Source organism: Aulonocara sp. 'chitande type north' Nkhata Bay, linkage group LG16 (assembly GCF_057382095.1).
Source record: "Aulonocara sp. 'chitande type north' Nkhata Bay isolate Kocher_YH1m ecotype deep benthic linkage group LG16, A_spYH_male_GT1.1, whole genome shotgun sequence".
NCBI lineage: Eukaryota > Metazoa > Chordata > Actinopteri > Cichliformes > Cichlidae > Aulonocara > Aulonocara sp. 'chitande type north' Nkhata Bay.
Window position 1 is genome coordinate 31,288,859 of NC_141359.1, and position 23,861 is coordinate 31,312,719.

Consider the following 23,861-nt stretch of genomic DNA (forward strand, 5'->3'; position numbering starts at 1 on the left):
TGCACAAAGACGTAAACATAAAGTGTAGACCCGCCGACAAATCAGAATCAGTGAGATGTCGCCTTTCTCACCCGACGGCACGGACACGAGCTGAAAGCCGACAGCTCGCTGATTCTGATGTTTCGGTGGGTCCGCACTTTGTGTTTGCGCCATTTTTGCCCTGATTCTGAAGCTGCAGCCTTTATCTCTCTCCAATCAATATTGACCGAACCAGCAGCAAAAGAAGCAGCAAACTACGCTTCACATAAACATCGTCATGAATTCCCCTACATGCACAGCTCCCTCTCTCTCTCTCTCTGTACTTCAAGATCAGTTTCCCTTCTAACAATCTTTTTTCTGCATTATTCACTTGCTTGTTACGCACAAGTCTACCGTTCTTACAGCCTGTCGGACGCTGTTTTTTTCCCCTTTTACTTACTTCCGAAAAGAAAGCCTCATTTCTGCCGTTCAATACTGAACTAAACTTTTTTAATAGCAAAATGCTCAGCCGTGTCTCTAATAAAACCTCTGTAACTTTGCTCTGCTTCACATCAGCAGCATCAGGTAATGTTCATATGTTCATTAATGGGTTTGTTTCGTTTTTGATCTACTGCAGAATATTTTTATAAAATCCCAGGCCAGGAAAATCACCTTCATGTTTTTCTGTGTTTTATCCTCTACTTTGACACAAAGGCATCTGCTGTGACGCTCACACCTTTGATTATGTCTCCCAAGTGTCAAATTTCTTTTTCTAGATATAAAAATATAGAAATGTACTGATGCATGATCTGAATTATAATATGTCTGACTGTCTGAGGCAAAATTTCCCCAATTCAAATTGAATTGAATTGATTCAAATTGAATCGAATCAAATCGAATCGATTCGGAACCTTGTGAATCGGAATCGAATCGATTCTTGAAATGAGTGACGATACCCAGCCCTAATGATTAGTTCATTACCAGGCTTCTGGAGAACTTCAAGACATGTCGAGGAGGTGATTTAGCCATTTGAATCAGCTGGATCAAGGACACATCTAAAACCTGCAGGCCTTCGATGTCTGGGTTTGGATACCACTGATCTAGGTGAACATTAAAAAAAAATAAATAAATAAATACTCAAGAATATTAGAAATCATAATAGTGGTTCTCAGCTTTAATCAGGCCTTCTGCTTCAGGTTTTGTTCTCATTTGACTCATATTTCTTTCAGTGTATGTGACAAGAGGGCAGACCATACAAAAGGTTCACTTAAATCAGCCTTGGCTAACGCCAGGCCTCGAGGGCTGGTGTCCTGCAGGTTTTAGATATCACTCTGGGTGAACACACCTGAATCCGATGATTAGTTCATTAGCAGGTCTCTGGAGAACTTCAGGACATGTTGAGGAGGTGATTTAATCATTTAAATCAGCTGTGTTGCATCAAGGACACATCTAAAACCTGCAGGACACCGGACCCCTACGCCTAGGTTTGGACGCCACTGATGTAGTCGAAGCTTCCGCTGTTATCGCCAATAAATTTATTATATGAAACAAAAAATAAACCTTACACAGCTGTGGTCAGAAGTTTACACACACTCGTCATGTCATGGTAGTTTTGGACTACACACGTTTCGTCTTTTTTAGCAGGGTCTTCTTTCTTGACTGGTACCCTCCCAGTTCATGGCTATGTAAAACTCACTTCACTGTGGACAGTGAGGCTGCTGTACTGTTGTTTGAACTGATGATGTTGGAGTCTCTGGACTTTCCAATTGTTCTAAGTATTGGTCAGTCCAATGAGTGCTATCAAACAAATCCTTTTTATGCTGGCACTCTGTTTTCAGGCGGAGAAACTACCAGTTGTAGTCAATCACGCCAGCTAATGAGAAATTAATAGGCCTTGGCCTTGTCAAGATAAACAACAGTGTAGCACTACTTATTGCAAATGTCAGCTGTGTATATGCATACGTTTGACACTGTGCTGATTATAGAATAGCCAAAAGAAATTAAAGCTTGCGCACCCAATTCTTGTTTTTTTTAAAAAAACATTAAAAAATTGTGAAAATCTTGTAATTATCATGACTTTTCTGATTGCAACTGTATATTGATTGATTGATTGGTAATTTATTTCAACATGTGAACAATATACAAGTACATTTAGAAAAGAAATGAGAGAAAAAAAAATATACTATACAAATTACATACAAAAAAAACATTCTGATTAATTTACATGTTGAAAGGGAGTGGGAAGAAGTATACACTTATTTAATCCCACCCCTGTCCCATAAATTATCAGTGAATATTTAGTCAGCTTCCTTACTGATATAATTTGTAATAAAAATAGTGAACAGATTTCTGATATACTATATACTATAATATCACATCATGAATTTTTTGTTTGTTTGTTTTTAAATAGAGACATTCACTTAATTTAAATATTTTCCTTTTCTTTATAGATCGAGAAGATCATATTTTTATAACTCTTTTTGAACAGTTTTATGTTTGGACATTGCTTTAATTCCATATTCAGTTTGTTCCATAGTTTCACTCCTTGAACAGAAACACAAAAGCCTTTTCTTGTAGTACGTACCTTCATTGTTTTGAAGTTACAAAAACCCCTTAAATTATAACTTCCTTCTTTCAAAAAAAAACATACTCTGAATATTACCTGGCAGTTCTTTATTTTTTGCTTTGAATAGAATTTGTGCTGTTTGGAATTTCACTATATCGTCAATTTTCAATATTTCAGACTGCAAAAATAGTGAGTTTGTATGTTCCCTATAACCTGCATTGTGGATGATTCGAATTGCTTTCTTTTGAAGAGTAAAAAGTGAATGTAATGTGGTTTTATAGTTATTGCCCCAGACCTCTGCACAATAGCTTAAGTATGGTGAAACCAGTGAACAGTAGAGAATATGAAGTGATGTTCTGTCGAATACCTGTTTTGCCTTGTTTAGTACTGCAATGCTTCGTGATACTTTGGAATGAATATATCTTACGTGAGCTCTCCAGTTAAGTTTTTCATCTATTATTACCCCCAGAAATTTATTTTCACTGACTCTTTCAATATCAACACCATTTATTTGAATCTTTGCATTTGTATTTAAACTACTATTTCCAAATAACATAAGTTATATAAAAGCAGTTAAAGCTCTTTACCAACTCTTCTTGCATCGATTTTCTCTCAGACTAAATGGTAAAACAATGAAAGACAAAACACAAAGAACATAAATAAAACTCATTCAATTTTTAATGGTTATAGATCAAGCAGTATATTTACATATATTTTCAATCAAAGCACACCAATCAAAGCACATGAAATCCAGCAGTGGAGGTGGGTTGTTAATGACATTACCTGCGGCATCTCCGGGTTCCTGTGGTGCGTTATAAAGAAACTTTGCAGTAGAATTTTCCAGTTCTTCTGCAGTCCTGTGGAGAGAGCAATGGGGATCTGGAGTTGAGGAAGTAGGAAGGTTTAGACCGACAGTGGAGAATTCCTGCATACGTATTCACTGCTGCCTGGGTTTCAATCATTTTTGTTCTGACAGGCTGAGATGGGCAGTGAAGATGGAGAGGCAGTAGTAACATATCAGCAGAGCTTAAAGGATTGTTTGCTATAATCTGATATGCTGTCAGAAACGGTAACCAGCTGTGATATCTGTAGATGCACATAAATTTTTTTAAATAGTAGCAGCTTATCTTGTAATCACTAAATCATAAATACATTAGCTAACGTAGCTGTCTTTGTCTACAAAGGTGGTGGAGATTTTAAGGAACTCTTCTTTCATCTCTGATGTTGGAGCTGGATTTAAGAGTTATTTATGGATAACAAAGAGCAAGCCAGAGGAAAAAACAACAGACCATGTCTACTCTCCATCTTATCTTGACTCACCATATGATTTTAAGTGGAAGGTTGGAGGGAATTCACAAGTCAGTCAGTCAGTGCCCATTACTATGGTCTAGTTTCAGTGTCCCCATTGTAAGCTGAAGCTTTTCTTTCATTAAATTGATATATACATCATCAGGACATTATATACCACTAAACCTCTCAAATTTTATAACCATCATTTCTTTTTGTAATCTCTGCACATCTCAATCAATTACAGGAAAAATATATAATATAACCTCCGAACACTGTCCTGCTCTTCATTATTTTTTATTCCTTTACAGGGTTTTGGTCTGTGTGACCTTTGTCAGGTACAAAGAAACCTTGTTCATGCACATTTGCACATATGTATACATTGAGTATAATTCAGCCAATTAGGCATTCCTGGCTATTAGACGTCACATGTGCATGCAATCAATCAGTTAATGAGTCCACTCGAATCGTCAATGACATCATCCAAAACCCAAATAACATTTAAAATCACCACCTGATTTGAAAACCGAACCATCTATATATATATTCCAAAATTATCACTTAAACTAAGAAAATTATGACAATTATAAAATAAAAGTTTACAAAAATATTCATACTTTGGACAAATCAGTGTTGTATAACATTTTACCATATACAGTATACAAATCCCAAATCAAAACAAATGCACTCATTAAACTGTTCATCATTCAATCCTTTGGGTGACAATATCTGCAAAGTGAATATCCAAAATGCCTCTCTTCTCTTCAATAATAAATCAATATGAGTATGAAACCATAGAAAAAAGCACTTCAATTTTTTGTCATCAGATTGTGTTTGCCGTGTTTTTAAAAAATCTACAAATAAACTGCTGTCAACTCCAGTAACATTACATGAGCAATTAAAAAGTTTCAAATGAAGTCTTTCTTACATTTGACCCAAGTTTCACTTTGGAGAAGAGGATAAATCTTGTGAATAGGGTGGCTGGGTTTATTTCTGTTCAGCTAAATAATAAGTTGAATATTATGAAATTCAGTGATGTGCCAGATACCCCTGAGATTTGTAAAAAGAAAAAAAAAATTCTCCCTGATTGAGTGAGCTTTTTGTTCCCGTTTCCCAGCATAAAGAAAATCTGCATTCCAAGTCTGAGGATGCATGAAATTGTGTGAGGAAAGTCTAAGCCTATAGAGAACATACAAACTGCACTTTTCTGACTAAATTAATCTGATGGAGATTAAAATGATTATCTAGGCTTGCTCAAGCAATCAAAGGGAAAAAAAATCCTATATCACCTAAATCGTGTCTTTGCCATGGAATATATTCTATTATGGCAATAATTTTAGGGCAGCAGAAATCATTTTGGTATGACTGAAGTAGAATTAAGTGATACAAGGGTGGTCAAGGACACTTTTGGGACTCAACCAGACAGATGCCCAGAGGGATAACCATGTGGTGAAAATAATAAAGCGCTGTTGTTTACTGATGAATCATTTTGGTGCATCACATACTAAGATCATGTATCTAGATATGTTTTATTAATGCGCTTTATCGGATATCTTGTATTTCCCAATTCACTTGAGGTTAAGCAGATAAGAAACAGAGCTGAAAAACCCCCACAGAAAATGTTAGTGGCTGTATAAGTGTTAAGTTCTATTTGAAGTAGCCATGTAATACCGTTATTTTCACAATCAGTATCATATGTAGAAAGTATGTTTTGGTGCTAAATTATACACCACATGCTAACTGTATGCCTTAATATTTCTGTGGCAGGTAGGCAGACAGACAGATATTCCCAGTATAGGCTGAAAAATTATGCAAACTCCTAGGTTAATTATATTAACAAAAGCTAATTGGAACCAGGGGAATCCAATCAGTGACGCTAGATTAGAAGTGTAGGTTAGGGATACTTTGACTTCTAAAAATATTTAAGAGTTTGACTTTAGTGTTCACGAGATTTTGCTAATAACCCATGCATATAAAATGATTCTGTGTAAGCAAGGATCACTGTTTTTAAATAAAGCTAAAAAAAAAAAATGAGAGTCTGAGACTAACTGTATTTATTTGTGGGACCAGCTACTAAAAGTGTTGAAATGCTATGTTTGTTTGCACATAGCTTATTCCCATTGTGTTTGTTTATGCTTATTTGTGACCTGTCAGTGGAAGCAACCAGTCACACTGGTTTAACACTATTTAATCAAAAATTGTTAATTCTTCATTTTTTCTTTTAAATAGTGCCAAATGTACATGTGAGTGTATTCATTTATTGTGTTCTACATTTACTATTTTGTGTTTGGCTACAGTTACTACTGTATTTATGTGTTATTTACTGAAATCTACTTCAGCAAAGAGATGTGATAGCTTCACCCTCTAGCTTTTTGGCACAGTAAACTTGTTCTGACAGCTCCCACTAATTGCACGGTGACCAGAGTAGTCGGTCCAATTTCTCGATGTAACCATAGACCACAGTGTAATGCAGTGCACCTGTGACTGGCAGTTGACATGACCCACATACAGCAGATCTTTGCTGCGTATACTTAAACCTACAGATGAACTGACATTTCTGACCTAATAACTGAGCACAGTGGTCAGCATCATTCTGACTCTGCTTGCTCAAGTGGTCAGCAATATTCAGGAGCTATGTTTAGGAGAAGTGCTGAAAGTGACTAACTTTTGCTGAAATGCTGAAGCTACACGTTTAACAGGCAGGTAAAGCACAGAAAATAATTAGTGACCCAGGGTAGTTTGTTGGATGCTCACAGCTATTTTATCCAATGCACCTTGTTTCTTTTGCCTCCCCCCAGCTCTACTTTAAAAGCTTCCTCCACAGATTGGATATGATTATTAACTTTTAAGCAAAGGCGAGGACTTTTTTTCAGTATCTACTAGAATAATAACAATGAAGAAATTAATTGGTGGGTGGGCAAGCAGAATAGAAATCATGTGGAAATTGCATGCAGGAGCCAGTGATATTATATCTGAGTAAGAGCCCCAATTCCTGTATTAATAATGCAAAAGGACCCCTAGGGCAACCATCTATTTGCAGAGCACCCCCACACACACAAGTAGTCTCATACATACACACTCACACATAGATACAAATACATTAGTTGTGACTTTGGATTCATGTTATCATGTCATTTCTCTTTAGGCAATGTTTTCAGGCAAGGTTTTGTGAGTCTTTTGTTACTTTGTTTGCTAATACATGCATTAAACCCTTTTGATTTTCAAGCAGAAAGATTGTTGAATTACTGATTTTCCATTGTTTATAAAAGCACAGTAAGTAATTCCACCTTTGGCAATAATGCATCTGTTTTAATCAGTTTTTAATAAGCCTGGAGCCAGTGTCATGCTTTTATATTCTTTTTGTTGCATTAGTTTGATTTAAAACCTAAAGTTGGGAATGTAAATGCGTCAAAGCGCCCTTGTCAGTGGCCTTTCTGCAAAAGTTTTGCCCTTGTAAAAATTAGTAGACTTAAGTGACCTCTTGGTATTGCAAACACCTTGATTGCACAGACTTGTCTGGTTTTAATCATGCTGCTGTCTGCTATCTACTGATAGATTCATACTCTTGTCCATGCTGTTTAACAGAAATTCAACTTCCAAACTATATAAGACTTTGTCCATGCTTAGAATAGGCAGATATGATCCTTCTCTACTTGTAAAGCAGTGTAAATTGTATGTAAATTATGTCACTGCCCATAAAGGTAATAGTGGGTGGAAAAACAAACTGTTGTTCTTCTGCTCTTTCTCTAAAAGTAGTAAAAGCAAAAGAACAAACAAAGAATATTTATTTACTTTACTTTAAGCTAAAACTTTTTGCTTTGCATTTTCCATTTAAAGCTCTTTTTTTTTAAGTACCGCCGTATATCATTGCCCATTTTTGCATTTCTAGTGTGTATTGCTCTAAATGTGGGTCAGTGAGGTTGATTCACTGAAATCTATAGTGCATGCCCTGTTCTATTTTATGCTGTCTTTGCATTTAGCATGCATACCTGAAATAATCACCTGGGTAGGAGTCACTGCGAACCAAAACAGTGACAATGGATTCCCACACAGCTTACTGTCAGTTCAAAACAATCGCGTTAAAGATCATTGTAATTTGTGCTGCAGCCTCCAAAGCTTCTCTGAGTTGTTTAAATATATATACCATCGTGAAACCTATGTTCTCGTTACTTAAAATTTTAATTTTAGTTGAAAATATAATTTTAGTGAACATTACAGTAATAACCATCCACCATCTTTCCACTTGTCCAGTATTATAAATATACGTCTCGCTCTACAAATGTTTATGCACATTTTTTTTGGAAAAGTTTGCATCTTATGCCCACTTTGATCTGTGCTAATGAAAGTCGTAATGTATCCCACACTGTAGCCTTTGGGTCATCGTTACATTCAGCTGATTTTTCTTTAACTCCTGCTGTATGCACATTAGCTGCTTTGATGGTTGGAGATCTCTTATGCTTTGACTTTATGGCCACAAAGTTTCCAAACTCCCTGAGGGTGGGTCTTTTACATTTTTCTTATGAGGCAACATCTAAGTTTGCATTCTCTATGTTTACTGCCCTCCTCTGAATCAAGGTTGTTTGCTTGATTCAGATGAAAAAAAAGAGACAAATTGATGACAGATCTGCCCTGGGGTTGTTATTGTTAAACTATATTCCGTGATCTAGTGGCAGGGTTCAACCAAGTTAATGATTCTTCTCTCTGTGAGTGTATATCAGAAAACAATGCTTCAGCAGCTGCTGGCATTGTTTTGACAACAGGATGACATTCCTGTTTCTGAAATAGATCTGTCTCTCTAGGACAGAGACCTTGGAGAAATCTATGGCAAACTCTTTTAAAGCTCCAAAAGGAAATACAACCATATGTCTGGTTATCTATATAGTAGTAGCTTATGTGCATAGTGTTTAACAAGAAAGCTATTGTTGTATTATGTTTAATCTACAGGTACCTTTCAAGGTGCTTAAGGACGCTTTAAAAGATGCAGTAAAAGTTCTTCTCGATGGCTATTGTGCAATTTTCATTTGATAAATGACATTCTCAAAACTACTTGTTCAGTCTCCATGTTATCTGGTGACATCTGCATGTCATTGATATTGTCATGCAGACGATGTTGGAGCCACTTGTCATGATGGATCAAGCAGGTTTTCTTGTTTTTATTTTTCATTCTTTGATCTTATTGAAAACGAGTGAGAACTGATATGCAAGGTCATGTCTTTTTCACTTTTATTCCCAACTCACCTTTTATGTTTCTTTTTCTTTCTTTGTTTGCTTACTATTTTTGTGACTGTATCTTTGATACTATTCCCATAACCATGATGTTGCAATACAGGAAAGACTGCACATGCAACAGTGTGTGGCAAATAACAATGCAATCAACAGTCCTTTCTCTATATTTCTCTCTATATAAATCTATATAAGAATCCTATTTTTTTTTTTATTATTATTATTATTAGTCCTTTATTTATCCAGGTAAATAACTCTCGTTGAGATTAAAAATCTCATTTCCAAGAGAGACCTGGCAGATATTTGGTAGATATCTTGAACTGAGGCATTGTATATGAGTCAAAAAAGTGGAGCCTTTTGCATTTTGTCTGCCAAACCTTGCAAGAGTATGCAAGAGTATACATAGGCAGAGTACACCATTATACTGACAACATGGCAGTCTAGTGACCAGTATTTTGACCATCTTGTTTGCAAAGAATGACTCAAGCCAATGACAGTTTCAGAGAGTTGAATATTTACTTTTGCAGGTAATTCATTTTGTGGCTTAATAAAATTGCACTTACTGTACTGCACACCTTAATGATGGTCCAAGACGTATTAAAGCAACCTAGATAAACTGTAAAAAAAATGGAGTAAAGATATAACAAAGTAGAAAGAAATTGCTCTTTGTTTCCTGTGGCTGTTTCATTCGTAAAAGAAGAGTTAACTAGCAGCTGCGATACATATTTCATAACACGAAGATGAAGGCTGAAGGCTGAAGGATAGCTTTTAAAACTAGCTCAGAATACCAATGGAGTGACCTTACAATTTCTTTTGATGAAATTAAATTTGTGTTTGACAGAACACTTAGGAGGGATGCCCGCTTACTTGCTTTTACTATCTGTAACATGGTCTTGGCAAACTTTATCAATAGCACAAAAAAAGAATTTTAGGGATTAATTTTGAAGAATGAAAAAAGTCTAAGTGCTCCAAATTGCAATAAACACATCATCCTCCCCTATACGTGCATTGCCATGTGTTCACATTCAGAGCTGATGTAGACATGACTTGAATTTGTCACAGAGTGAATGTAATGGTATCAACATGTGTCAATTGTGTCAGCTAGATCCAGCAGGATCCACTTATTATCTTGTCCAGTGTCACAAGTGCACGTCTGGGTGTTCTTCAGAGATAATTCAGGCCTAACAAAAATGGTAAAACTGAGACGAGCACAGAATATAAAGTAGCTGACCAAATAACACATTATGTGTTGTACTTCATGTGAATTGCATTTATACTTTCATTCAGCATGATGAAAGATCTGGTATCCTCTGGAGGGGGCTGATGTATTAGGAGCGCAGTATGTTGTGGGTTCATTTACCTCTGCATTTAATGTGAGCAAGACCAGGCTTTAAGGTTTTAATCTGATCAACCCAGAGTCATAGGGCCTTGGGTTATACCACTTTCTGCTTCTAATATACATTTGTTATTTGATGTATACTTCAGCTGGGATTTCATTCTAGCGCCAGTGTGTTTTGGTTTAGTTTGCACAAGGTTATTTCCCTATCTGATAGCTGTTAGATCAAGATGAGATACTAAGTGTAGCGAGTGTCAATTGGATTATTTGAGCCTTTAGGCTGATTTCAGTTATCTTGCCTTTTTCAGGAGAAGATGTGCCCGATGCCTACTGTGTGGAAGGCCCTCCACTTGCAGAAGAAGCCTGCGAGGTGCCCTGTTCTGCAGACTGTGTGGTTGGCCCATGGTCCTCCTGGTCCACCTGCTCACACAGCTGTGCCAGTAAGACGGCAGAGGGTAGACAGAGCCGCACTCGCACTGTTTTAGCCATCCCACAAAAAGGTAATCCAAAATTCCCTTTGATCTCTTTGACTCTTTCTCATCTAATACTAATAAAGAACTTCTTTGCTTTGTTTACTGGAGTTATTTTTAACTTGGTTTTACTTTTAATGAAGCTAGATTTTTAAAGCTGATATTAATATATGGCAAATAGGTAGAAAAGGTTTAGATTATAACTGTCGTTAACATGTCATCTCATCTGAAATACTGCAGAAAAAAGGGCAGAAGTAACAAGAAGATGTATTATATTGTATTATTACTGTAGTTGTTGATAATAATGTATACCTTTCGGTATCTATGAGGTTCAGTACTACACTGACTGGATGACAGAAAGCATGAAAACACTGATCTTTGGAGATTTTAAGAAGTAGCTTGTAATTACAGATATAAAAGAAAAAATCCAGTAACATTTTCATTAGCAGGGAGCTCAGTGTCTTTGGGATATAGTGCTATTGTTAGAGGGACTCAAACTGAGGAATGCCACGGCTAACACAAGACTAGACTCGGCAAATAAGAAGAGTAAATATTGATTGAGCTCGAACCTTTATCTGGGTTTTTTTTGTGTGCGAGTCTCATTTAGTCGTTTTTCATCTCACAAACATTTGAAGTTTGAGTTGACCATTCATTATCACAGACTCTTTTCTTCCCAACAGTGCTTTTCTTACTTTGTGTTGTGTTTTCAAGTCAGTCAGCAAAGCCTTGGCAGCCAGCTAGCAGCCATTAATCAATGTAACTAAATGCATATCTGCAACAACAGCTGATGAAAGAATTTCACAGATTAAGCCAGGTTCCAAACTATGTTGCTTATTACAATGTTACTGGCTATCAGCTTGCTGACAGAGCTGATGTGTGTGTGGGTATGTATACATGGGTATTAATGCTGCATTTGTGTTTATAAGGATACATTTTTGTAACAGCGTCTGACAGAATACTGTAGAAGCCCTGAGAAATACAAATTGGACTGGAAGGTGTAAGTATATACAATATTTGGTTGTGGTTCAGCTCATCCTTACTTTTCTATAAGTCACAGCACACTACTGTTCCCTCTCCAGATATCATATTTATCATATTTCATCAACTGAGCTGTCCATGTTTTACCTCCATTTCAACCAGAGAGTCTCTGCCCTGACTACTGTAGGCCCAAAACAAAAGTAAATTACCACTGTGAACACCACTGTAAACAATCCTTTAGCCAGAAAGCAATGATGCATACATAGAACTCAGGTATTTTACATAAACTGTAAATGAAGAAATGATTACTTTGGAGGTTTTATATGTATATATACACATACACTAACCAGGACACAGAGCATAAACATTGTTGTGCTTTGGCAGTCAATGAATTACCAAAGGAAGACTTTCACAGTGGCCTTGCTGTGACTGAGTTTGTAATTTGAACTTCTAGAAGTTGAAACTTGAAAAGTGCTTGCTCAGCTAACCCAAAAAACAAATATTTGCTACAGTATGTTAATAAACAGCTCATGGTAGAGTGATAATATTGGCACTTTTTTTCCTTCCATTGATCAAATACATCTTGTACTTTAAGAGAATCCATTAGATTTGTTTTGGTCAAATCACATGTACTCTGCACAATAATGAAACTGTGTTGGAGTGATTTAGTGCAGCTTTTTCTGAATGCCATGTTGTACATTCTGTGTATTTCACAATTTTCTACTCTTATGTGTTGATATGCAGATGGAAAAGCTTGTCCAGCGGGTCCAGCTCTGGAGCAATGGAGAGTCTGCAATGACCATCCTTGTGTGGTATTTCACTGGGAAGCTTCAGCATGGGGTCCATGTATTGAGGATACCTCTATGGCTCTCAATGGAACCAGCCTCCAGAATGGGACCATAACCTGTGCTGTCGGGGTTCAGATCCGCAAAGTCATCTGTGTGAAGATGAATGCTGGTCCAGTCGTAAATAAAAGGTGGAGTCTATGCAAAGTATTTGATATATGGACTTTTTTGAATTTTATGTACTCTGATTCAGTATTTTTCTTTGTAATGTCACTTTTTTATATAGAATTATATATCCAGTCATTTGAAAAAGTAAGTACAGTGATGTGAAAATGCAAAAAAAAAAAAAGGAAATCAGGAAGGGGGCAAACACTTTTTCACGCCATTGCACATCAAATAGACGTTTTTTACCCTTTTTAAAAAAAAATTTTGTTTAATTTTAATTAGCAAACACTTAACTCACTTATACATAGTGTCTATATTCTCCATAAACAGATGTCTTTATATAGATTTTCATAGGACAGCTACAAAATTTGGTTTCTCTTGTAGTCTGAGTTCCATTGGCCCGTCACATTTGAGCACTTGAGTTATATGTAGTTCTTAGTGTAGAGCAAAAGAGTTACTGTATTTCTTAATATGCAATCTTGAAACTAGCAGAAATTGCCTGTTTATTATGTCTGCATTTATGAATATTGAAAACAGGAAGTCAACTCTTTAATGGAAAAAATATATAAAAAATATATATATAATATTTTTTATATTATTATATATTTATATTATATTTTATTTTATATTTTTTTCTATATTATATAATGTCAATGCCGTTCGTTGTCTTGCTTCCATGTTGTATCAAATCCTAACACAGCATTTCAATCGGATTTAAATCTGGACTTTGACTGGGCTTTTTTATCCTTTGTGTATTTGTTATTATGCTTAGGATCATAATCCTTTTGAAAGATGTACTTCTAAGTTCAGCTTAAGCTTGTAGTGCGGTGACCTCAGATTATCCTTAAGCACTCGTATAAGGTGCAGAATGCATAGTTGAATCAATGGCTGCAAAATACACAGTCCCAAAGCTGTTTTTTGGTCTTTGCCAAATAATAGGGTGCTGATGAGTAATTAACTGTGTCATCAACATATTGATGGATATTCACGAGACTTGTTATGAGTCACAATTTGACCTCCGTGCATTTGCTCTTGAACAAATGAGGTGAATATGTGGTCTCAGCCCCCCACCTGATGTTTATGGTAATTAAAATTAAAACTTGAAGGGCACTCATTAAGGCCACTAGCCATGCTACCCCTCTCCACTAAGTTACATGAGATATTTTTCAAATTATACAACGTATATTCTTCAGTTCTGGGAGATGACTTATTTTGTCAGTATGAAAATTGCACTTCTGTATCAGAGTATCTTTTTACTGTGCTGCTCTGCTTATTTTTAGCAGCTGAAAATAGGCCCTGAGAGAAATGAATGCTAAATTATAGGTGAGGAGAAAAGGAGCTTTGTAAAATCAAGGGGAAGATGGGATGTTTCTCTTACAAAAAAAATCACTTAAGAACACAGTCTCCATTTTCCAAAACCGCCTTACTTGTAGATATCTAGCGTATGCTTTTAGTTACTAACAGGTGACCCAGAGGACTTGCTTCACTGTGAAATAATATCCCAGAGTTTTGTGTATTGAGGTCTGGTTTTATCCTTTTTCCTTCTGTGTGTTTAGTGTTTCTTTTCATTTGTTTTTGTGAACCAGAGATTCATTTTGCTTCTGCTCCACCATTATCTACTCCTCTTTCAGCAATACAATATCAAACTCTGCTAAGGGCTTTTGTGCTGTCACTATAATGATGTTATAGTGATCTTCACAGCAGGAAGACAGATTTATAAATAATTCACAAAGATTGCTCTTCTTTAGCTTGATGTGCTATTGACAGGGCTGTAAAATAGATTATGTAGAGGCTTTTTTTTTCTAATGCTTGTCCTATCTGCCGCCACAGTAAGAGTCAGTTTTTTAGTGTATTTATGCACCAAAGTCGGGTCTTTCTGCCATCTTTCCAAATTATGCTGTGACTGTCTGACTCTATCGAAAAACGCAGATTTGACATAAATTATATTTATACCCAAGACACATTCTATACGTTCTAACAGATTATGTTCTGGATTAAAAAAGCAAGGAAAACTGAGTAGGTAGGCGAGCTGCAATTCTGCGTTAACCCCTGTTTATCTCAAACTCTGATTTCTGAATTGTTAAGCTTTGAGTTGGAAAATGTTTCAGAATACAGCTGTTGCTGCTCTGTTTGAAGGGTCACTTCAGTCAGCAAACATCTTAGCATTTCATGCTGAGCAGTAATCTCAGCAGTGAGCAGTGGCTCAACAAAAAGATTCGTTGTTTTTTTTTTTGTTGGTATCAATACAGAGCCCCCAGAAAAACAGTGTAAATAATAAAACTGACAGTGATGAAACTTCATACAGTACACACACATACTATTAATATTATTAATAATGATGAATAATGAATAATGATGCTGAACACTGTGGCCTTGACAGTGAATCTAACTCCCTCATTTTGGGAAAACCACACAATATACCCCAGCTGCTCTGTTGCGTTGTCATGCCCTCTGGCATACATCACTGCAAAGGGAGAGAGAGAGAAGAGTAGGGATAAAGCTGGGGAATGATGGGTTTTATGTATCTTTCCCCCTTATGCTTTGGCATACTTTGATCTCATTGCTGTGCGTGCTGGATTTTTGCAGTCAGTAGGATGTGGCGCCATGCTGGGTCTCTAGTGAGACCTGGATCTGGTTGTTGGGCAAAGGAAGTCACTGGCTCTGAAACAAAATGTGAAATTTCATGTGTGTTTGTGCATTGAGGACAGGAGTTGGCTGCTGGTTGATGAAGACATCAAAGCTTATGAATTACTTGATTTTACATAGCTGCATTAATCCGCACCAATTCAAGGTTGCACGACACACAAAACACAACACAGCCAGAGGGCTGTTACAGATATGTTACACAAGAGATGTGCCAGCATGAATTAAGACAAGGAAATTGTTAAAAGTCAGTCAGATGCTCATTAAAACCTGGTAATGATGTGTTTGGTGTAGCAGGAATGATCTATTGGTAAACAGTTTGCATATCCTTGTTTCTCAGGTTAATTAGCAGCCGTGTTTGATTGATTTTTTCCCCTGGAGCACTCTTTCGCTTGTCTTGTTGGTAACAAAAAATGGCCCTGGCTGCTCTGTATATGTAAAATAAATCCACTCACTGGGACATTTAAATTGATCATAAATTTGTTTCCACTATTTATAGATACATTGCCATTGCTGATATTTTGTTGAGATTTTTAGTTAAAAAAATATTGCCTACATACTGCCACTAGGGGCGACCGTGGCTCAGGGGGTTGGGAAGCGTATCTGTAACCGGAAGGTCGCCGGTTCGATCCCTGGGCTCTCTGTCCTGGTCGTTGTGTCCTTGGGCAAGACACTTTACCCTACTGCCTACTGGTGTTGGCCAGAGGGGCCGATGGCGCGATATGGCAGCCTCGCTTCTGTCAGTCTGCCCCAGGGCAGCTGTGGCTACAACCGTAGCTTGCCTCCACCAGTGTATGAATGCGAGAGTGAATGAATAGTGGTATTGTAAAGCGCTTTGGGTGCCTTGAAAAGTGCTATATAAATACAATCCATTATTATTATTACTAGTTGATGCCACTGTGGGCTACAAATCTAGCATAAAGAAATATTGATTAGTCTAGTTTTAGTAAAACTGGGATTTAAAAGTGAAAATGCACTGTGAAGCATGCAGGCACTTTGTAGGCTTGAATTTTTTTTTTTTAATGAGTAATATTTGTAGACTGGGAGGCAACTGAATGTGTGAGAACACTGTAAATTTCTATATTTGTGTAGCGTTTGCTTGAGCATGCAGGCAGAGGCACATGTAATCAATCATGTTTTCTGTAGGGAGATGTGTGATGTCAAGGACAGGGCATTTGTTTTACTGCGCTATCCTCTTACTAGTGAGACCCAGGACGTTTATCATTCATCACCTGGGGGCTGAAGAGAATTTAAGACCACTGTTTGTTTGTTTGTATGTTTAGATGTTCAGATTCTTCCCGTCCGGAAACCGTCCGTCCTTGTTTGCTACCCTGCAAGAGAGACTGCATTGTGACGCCTTTCAGTGAATGGACAACTTGCCCATCAACCTGCCTTCCAGGTAGCTCACTGACAGGATTTTCTAGAAATTTATTTTACAATTGCCTCTCTAATAGCTTAAGTCTTTTTAAAATTAATCAGTATCCAGAGTAAAATCTTTTAAAATTGGTAAATTATCAATATATTGGGATTGAATATATAAATACCTTGTTTCAGGAGCACAAATAACCTATTCAAATAAAAACACATTTCATACTTTCACAATAGATAGATAGATTATAGATTCGATTATAAGTAATCAGTTGATTACTTATAATCTATCTAGAAACTGATTTTAATTTGACATCAGTGTATTCCCAAAAGGTTGATTCTGTTCATCTGGACGTAACGTTTTCTGTGGGAGAAACGTTTCATCATTCATCAAAGTGACTTCTTCAGTCTCAGCTGACTGAAGGTTTCCCCAACCTTTTACACAATAACTGAACCTAGCCCACTGAATGAGCAATGGGCTGTGAGGTCAGCTCCTTGATCATTAATATGCAAATTGTCACCACCATTGATCAACAACTACTGATCAAAGACTATTGATCAATGACCATGAGTACAATTCACAGAGAGTTGGGGAATGGCTGCAATCACCGCATTGTAAAATGGCGAAAGATGTACCCTTAGGCCCCTCCTCGATTCAGAGATGGTCTTTCCCTTTTCACGTAAATAGCCTCCTTGAATCCCTGCTGAAACCAGCATTCCTCCCTGTCCAGGATGTGTACATCCTCATCATTGAAATAGTGACCACTGGCCTGTAGATGTAAATAGACTGCGGAGCCTGATGACGTTGTTTGGTTTGGTCTGAAAACGCTACGTCCAGATGAACAGAATCATTCTTTTGGGATTTACTTACCTGGATGATTGAGCATGCATCAAGACACATCAGTAGATTGTATAAGGTAAACTTCAAGAAGGTATACATCACTGTATATGTTATTCCTTTAAGCCTGACCTATAAAATAATTGCCAGAAAATTCAAAATTAATATACATTTTCATACATGGGTTTTACTTTGTATCATAGTTGCTACATACAGAATTTTTATTTATTTTTTCATTCTTGCAATGAATAGCTTGAAAATGTAATGTACGATGCGATATATTCAGATTTTTCATTGAAAAAACTGATGGCGTAAAAATCTCAAGAACTCAAATATGATGCACTTGGCTTCACATGCTTACAATGATGGCAAGAGGCTTCTTAGAAAAATGTACAGTGCAATACACGCAAAGTGTTGTCAAGAATTACATTTAATTGTAAACAACAGTTTTAACTGTCCATTACATTAACCTAGCACATAGAGAGAAAAGAATGGATATTTAATGGGTTTCAATATGTGTACTGTAATGTCTCGGAAATCAAAAAGTATGTAATTGTTTTTAGAAGAATTGAGCAGGCATCTCATCTGTGTAAATATGCTGTAGTCCATTGGGTCTGTTGATGATGTAATCTCTTTCTTAATTGCACCATTTTCAATATTTAGTAATTAGTGCTGTGTAATGAGCCTTGGAGCCTGAGCCAAATGAAGCCATTACAGTGTGGTGTGTCCGAAAACAGACTGCAGTGAAGTGGAGGACATCGCTGCTACAAGGGCATGCTAATCAGCATCGGAACAATTTCGAGACCACTTGTTTTTTTCCCCTCTTTGAGATATTAGAGCACAGTGGTGATATTGATGCATCATTTATTTTGCGACCAAGACATTTGTCAGGCACTTGTCTCGGTATCATTTTACATCCTATTCCTCCTTGGAAATGTTCACTTAAATTCAGCTGTGCAAATAATCTGTCATTGAACGCAGCCTTTTTGTGAAGATTATCTTTCATGTTTAACAGAAAATGCAACCGCCGCCACACAGTCTCGATACAGGACCATCATTCAGAGGGCTGCTAATGGAGGTCAAGAGTGTCCCGACACACTTTACGAAGAGAGAGAGTGTGAATCACTTCGTGTATGTCCAGTGTATAGGTAAAAGCACTATTTATAATGAACTGCTTTCTGTTTTTAATCCAAGGACAAGTTAACTCAGCTTATCTGCCATATAAGAGCACACGGTAAGAAGTGAGTGAGCTATTTTTGAAATCATGACTAGGGTGCATTATTAGAGTTAAATGATGAAGTTTAAATGGCACAAGATGGAAGAATAAACAGGTAAGTAAATACAAATTCTGGTTTATATTCAGATGTTACGATACATGGTTAAAAACACATATAAATATAAAATTGCAATTTTGAATGATAATATGATACTAACACAGGTTGATAAAAAAAAAATTTCAGCTGCATGGGATAGTTTTGGTAAATATTATGTTTTTTACGGTGCGGAATGCAAAAATGATCTCCATTTCCCTTCATCATGTACAGTTATTTGCAAAATATGTGGAGTTTAAATTTAAAAAAGCAATGAAATGCATAATTTTTTTGAGATTCTTTACCTTTCGCTATGAACAAAATAAACCTGTTGGGACACGATCATCTGAGCTCCTTACACCGCCAAACTACCATTTCGGTTGCAGACCTGTGTAATTACCTGGGAATGAGCTTCAGCTATGTAACATAGCCACAAGCTTTAACATCAGAAACTTGATATTTGACATTCACTAAAGGAGTATGACTGGTAAAATATGTGTTCATCTTCATTTGCTCTGCTTGATATGCTATATTCCTTAAAAAATCTAACTATTCATCTGTGTTTTGAGTACAAGGCCAACCTGTTTTCGTCATAAATTCTCAAACTACTACCATGTCCCAAGCTTAGAAAAAAAAATTAAAAAAAATACTGTTTATAGAATCGCAGGACAAATACCTTAAAAAACAAATGACATTACAAATGTAAAACACCTTTAGAGAAACATTTACAGCTGCTGGCTTCATGGTCTTACTTTTAAGTAATAGTCTCATTTGGAGATACTTCCCAACAATGGCTGGATGTCTCAGCTCAGTGTGATGCTTTCAGATTTGTTGCCAGTTTGGTTTCCTCCAAAATCTGCTCAGATTTAAACTCCTTCAAACACCTATATCTTCATTTCTTCAGCATACTGCTCCGTCTCAAACACCACTAGCAATAGATATGCTGGAAAGTTGTTGGCAGTTGGCCTGGTGAGGTACATGCACTTCACAGTAACCATTCATGTGCAAGAATGAGCATTTAACCATAACACACAGTTAAGCGTTTAACTGAGTTTTTCTAGTATTTAATGTGAATTCATGTACCTAATTTTAGTATTCATACATAAGCCCCCCCCCCCCCCCCCCCCCCCCAAAAAAAAAAAAAAAACAACACCAAGAATTCAAGCAGAAGTGTTTTCAATAAAATACCAATAGAGCAATGTGACCTTCACAAACTGGACAAATTCAATGCCATAATATTTTTATTTTCATTGTAAAATCAAGAATGGCACTCACTTCCATTTTTCCACATTCAGTGCTGCCTGTGGTCCAGTTCACGGCTACAAACTCGCACTTCTGAGAAGAATATAATGACACCTTTAGCATTTCTGTACTTAAAACTGTAACAAGCCGCTGCCAGCCTAAAGTTCTTCTTCCTTCGCGTTTCGGTCTAGGTGGAGGACGCACAAATGGAGCAGCTGTTCTCTAGTTCCTGAATCTGTGAGACGTGGGCTGTCGGGACCAGGAGAAACGTGTGGAAAAGGTTTAGAAACAAGAGGCAAGTTGTAGCCCTAAATCAGTGCATTCTCTTCACTTTATATTTCCCAGCTGCTACCATTTCACCTATTTTCAGCGTTGCTCTTCCATCTATATACCATCTTTACTTAATGAGACCTAATAGTCCTTTCTGAACTGCTCCTCTAACAAGCAAATGGCAGAAACGTTAAGGAAGACAGCAATTTGTTCAGTGAATATCATTAGATGAACCTTTCTGTGCTTTCTTGACAATTTCATCATGTCACTAGTCTCTTATTAACGTACGTAGCAAGTCCAGCCATCACGGGCTACTTAGTATTTGCTTTAATAGAAATGAAAAGCCAGAGCTAGCACCATGCAGACCCTACATGCACTCATATGTTCTGACTCACAACTTCAAAGTAGACTAACAACTGAGTGCATTTTATGTTGGATAAAGTTTTGAAGGTTTCATAGCTTTCTCTGCTTTTCTAAAGTCAGACCGAAAAGAACCTATATTGATGCAGTGCATCAGGTTTTTTCTTCACCTTTTTGCTCACCTTTAAACTAAAAAAGATGGACATTAAAACGAGGAAACTATTGTGTAGTTTATTTGTCCTTGTCATTATGTCATCCTCTAGTTTACACTGATTTTGCTGAATGCATTCCTATTCTGTTTGCTGTTTTTCTTTTATTTGCAGCCAATCAAATCTTTTAGAACATTATATTTTGTAATATCTGCAAAATATCGCATGCAAGGCAGAAAATCTCAAAGTCACAGACTAATAATAATTTTTTTTAAAAGATGTCCTTCGTTGTTTCTATACTCGAGCTATGGCTCTATTGCCAATTACTTTGCTCCAGTTATGCCACAATTTGACATTTATGTGCCCTCTCATTGACTTGGTTAAGCCTAAGCTGAGTGAACGTAGCCTCTGAAATCTTTGTTGTTTAAATCCTACATTTAATTTCAGTTTTTTTACCAATTGCAAATTTCACTCTCACACTACAGTTTTTGAAATGTCACAGGTATTTAACTTGGCTATCAACTAATCATATTCAAATAGGAAGCTCTAAAGGTCAATGAGGCTTGCTCTTAACCTAGGAACACTGCAAACACTTTTCCCATCTTCATCGAAAAGTCATAGAAAGTCACTTGAGAAATGTCAGTTGTAATTATACTGCTACGTAGAAATCAGCGATGCCGAGAGCAGAAATGCTATAAAGTTCTCAAGGCAGTAAAATAATGCTCTGAAAACTTCTCTTGAGCCATATAAGTACATTAGAACAGCCGGTTTCGGGAATGCATCAGGAAGCTGCTTGCCTTTAAATGAGTGCAAAATGATTCAATTAACACCTATGGCTTTTTAATAATTTGAGCCTGTAGCAGTCATTTCCACAGATCCTCTGAGAAGCATAAGGATGTTCATCAAGGATATGACACAGGAATCTACACAGTCCAAAAATCACACAACAAGCTAAGAAGTGAATTTTTCAGCCCTCGGGCTGTATTTAGTAAGATTTGTGGCAGGCGGTTTTCCTATGGAGAGCAGAATTACTCCTACAACATTATTAACATTATACAGACTCAGATTTTGGTTGCAATAATATGAAGAATAGGGGAAATATTAGTTTTTAATTAAAGCCTTTTTGGGGTGTAAAAATATACACGTTTTTATTAACTTATTTATTAAGTAGAGGTTTAAAACCTTTGAAGGTCCATTCAACTTGAATTGTTCATATACATTTTTTCAACATAATCCATGACTATAGCTAGAAGGTTGAGATGAATTGGTAAGGCATGACCCTAATACAGTATTCAACTTTGAATTATTTCCCCCAGACTTGCTATTAATTATAGTTGCTCACATCCTGTTGTAAGGGTGTGAGAGATGAGATGATAGCTACTTCAAATGCTTCTCTTCATTGAAAAATTGAATATGAAAAGTTGCAACATTAGTATGTCAGACCTTGATCCTCCTTCAGTGCAAAATCTAGGCTGGCTTTTAGCTGCTTGTCTTTGGCTTTCTTCAGCAGCTTGAAGTGAATCATGTTTCCGAATACATTGTATGGACAAAGGTATCAAAGTCATCTTTGAATTGAGCTGTTTTCAGATGCAGTGCCACACGTGCTTAAGATCAGCTGCCTAGCCACTCAGTCTGCTTTTACAAGCATTTGTAAAGGAATGGATTGAACTAAAGATCTCACTGAGCTCATTTGAGCATGGAATTGTAATAGGATGGAACCACAAGTCAGTTTGTGAAATTCCTTCACTCCTAGATATTCCATGATCAACTGTAAGTGGTATGATCACAATGCGGAAGCATTTAGGAACCATAGCAACTCAATATGCTTCTCAGTACTGAGTGCTGAGATGCGTAGCGCATATGTGCACTGCATGCTAAGATGAATTGTGCATATCAGGCTGCATCTTTGCATGATGGTAGTTAAGCAGATTACATATAAGAGTAACTGTCGTTTTTTAACCTGTTTACCAGGTTGGTCAACAACTATGAATGTAATCCTATCTTCTTGACAACATATGTACTGTTTAAATGATCAGCATAAAATATTAACATTGCATTGTGCTTCTACCAACTAGCAATGCACTATGAAATTTGTCCTCTGTTCTCTGGTCACGAACAGTCCATAGTGTTTTTTTCTAATCTGACACGTCAGCTTTCATATCTGTGATAGTGAGCAGCTGATCACAGCACAGTAAGGCATAGATTTTTTTAAATCACCAGAATTCAACTCTGCTTCTTATTGTGTTACCCATTAACATGTTTCCTTTTAACTTTATATCTGTACATCAATGAAATATATTTGCTTTAAGGTAGATGTAAGTGTATTAAACAGTCAATTATGCACTTAACCTTGGGTTTATCTCATATTTCTTTGACTTAATTTCTAACACTGAAAAGTAAAAACAGACACACAATCTATGTAGAAACCACTATTACTTTCCTTGAGATAGGCAGCATTTTAGTTGCAGTTGCCTCTACTGGGAGAAAGAAATGTTTTAATACAAATACCGTGCAGCCTCTGGAAACTGACTAGTGATGATAAATGTCACTATGAATAGTTTAAAGACGGTAGAAGAACAACTTAAAGAGCAACCAGGGCTTTTCTGCCTAGTCAAAACCAGTCAAAATGTTGTGAACCTCAGGCTCAGAGCTTTACTATGAGATTAAAATAATAGTCAGAATTTGCAACATATTGGCTCTGTAAACCTCAAATCCAATCACAAATATTTCCTTGCCTTGGGTAAATACTTCCATGTCCGTGTGAATCTGGCCTCATGCCAGATTCAAGGCATGTTGCATGAATGCTAATGTCTCATAATGTGCAGAACGAGGAGAGGTTTGTGTTATACAACTAACCCGCTGAGGTGCTCGCAGATAAGAGGCATTACTAAATGAAAGATCTGACAAGATGAA

General features: G+C 36.8%; 1 protein-coding gene across 1 annotated transcript in view; it reads left to right on the forward strand.

Moving 5' to 3' along the window:
- thsd7ba (thrombospondin, type I, domain containing 7Ba) overlaps nt 1-23,861 on the forward strand; it is a 191,172-nt gene that overhangs the window by 107,469 nt on the left and 59,842 nt on the right. Inside the window, exons 9-13 of the mRNA XM_086266240.1 lie at nt 10,679-10,870; nt 12,563-12,794; nt 16,695-16,810; nt 18,633-18,765; nt 20,361-20,464. Coding sequence (XP_086122366.1) covers nt 10,679-10,870; nt 12,563-12,794; nt 16,695-16,810; nt 18,633-18,765; nt 20,361-20,464 — 777 coding nt within the window. The remainder of the gene's footprint in view (nt 1-10,678; nt 10,871-12,562; nt 12,795-16,694; nt 16,811-18,632; nt 18,766-20,360; nt 20,465-23,861) is intronic.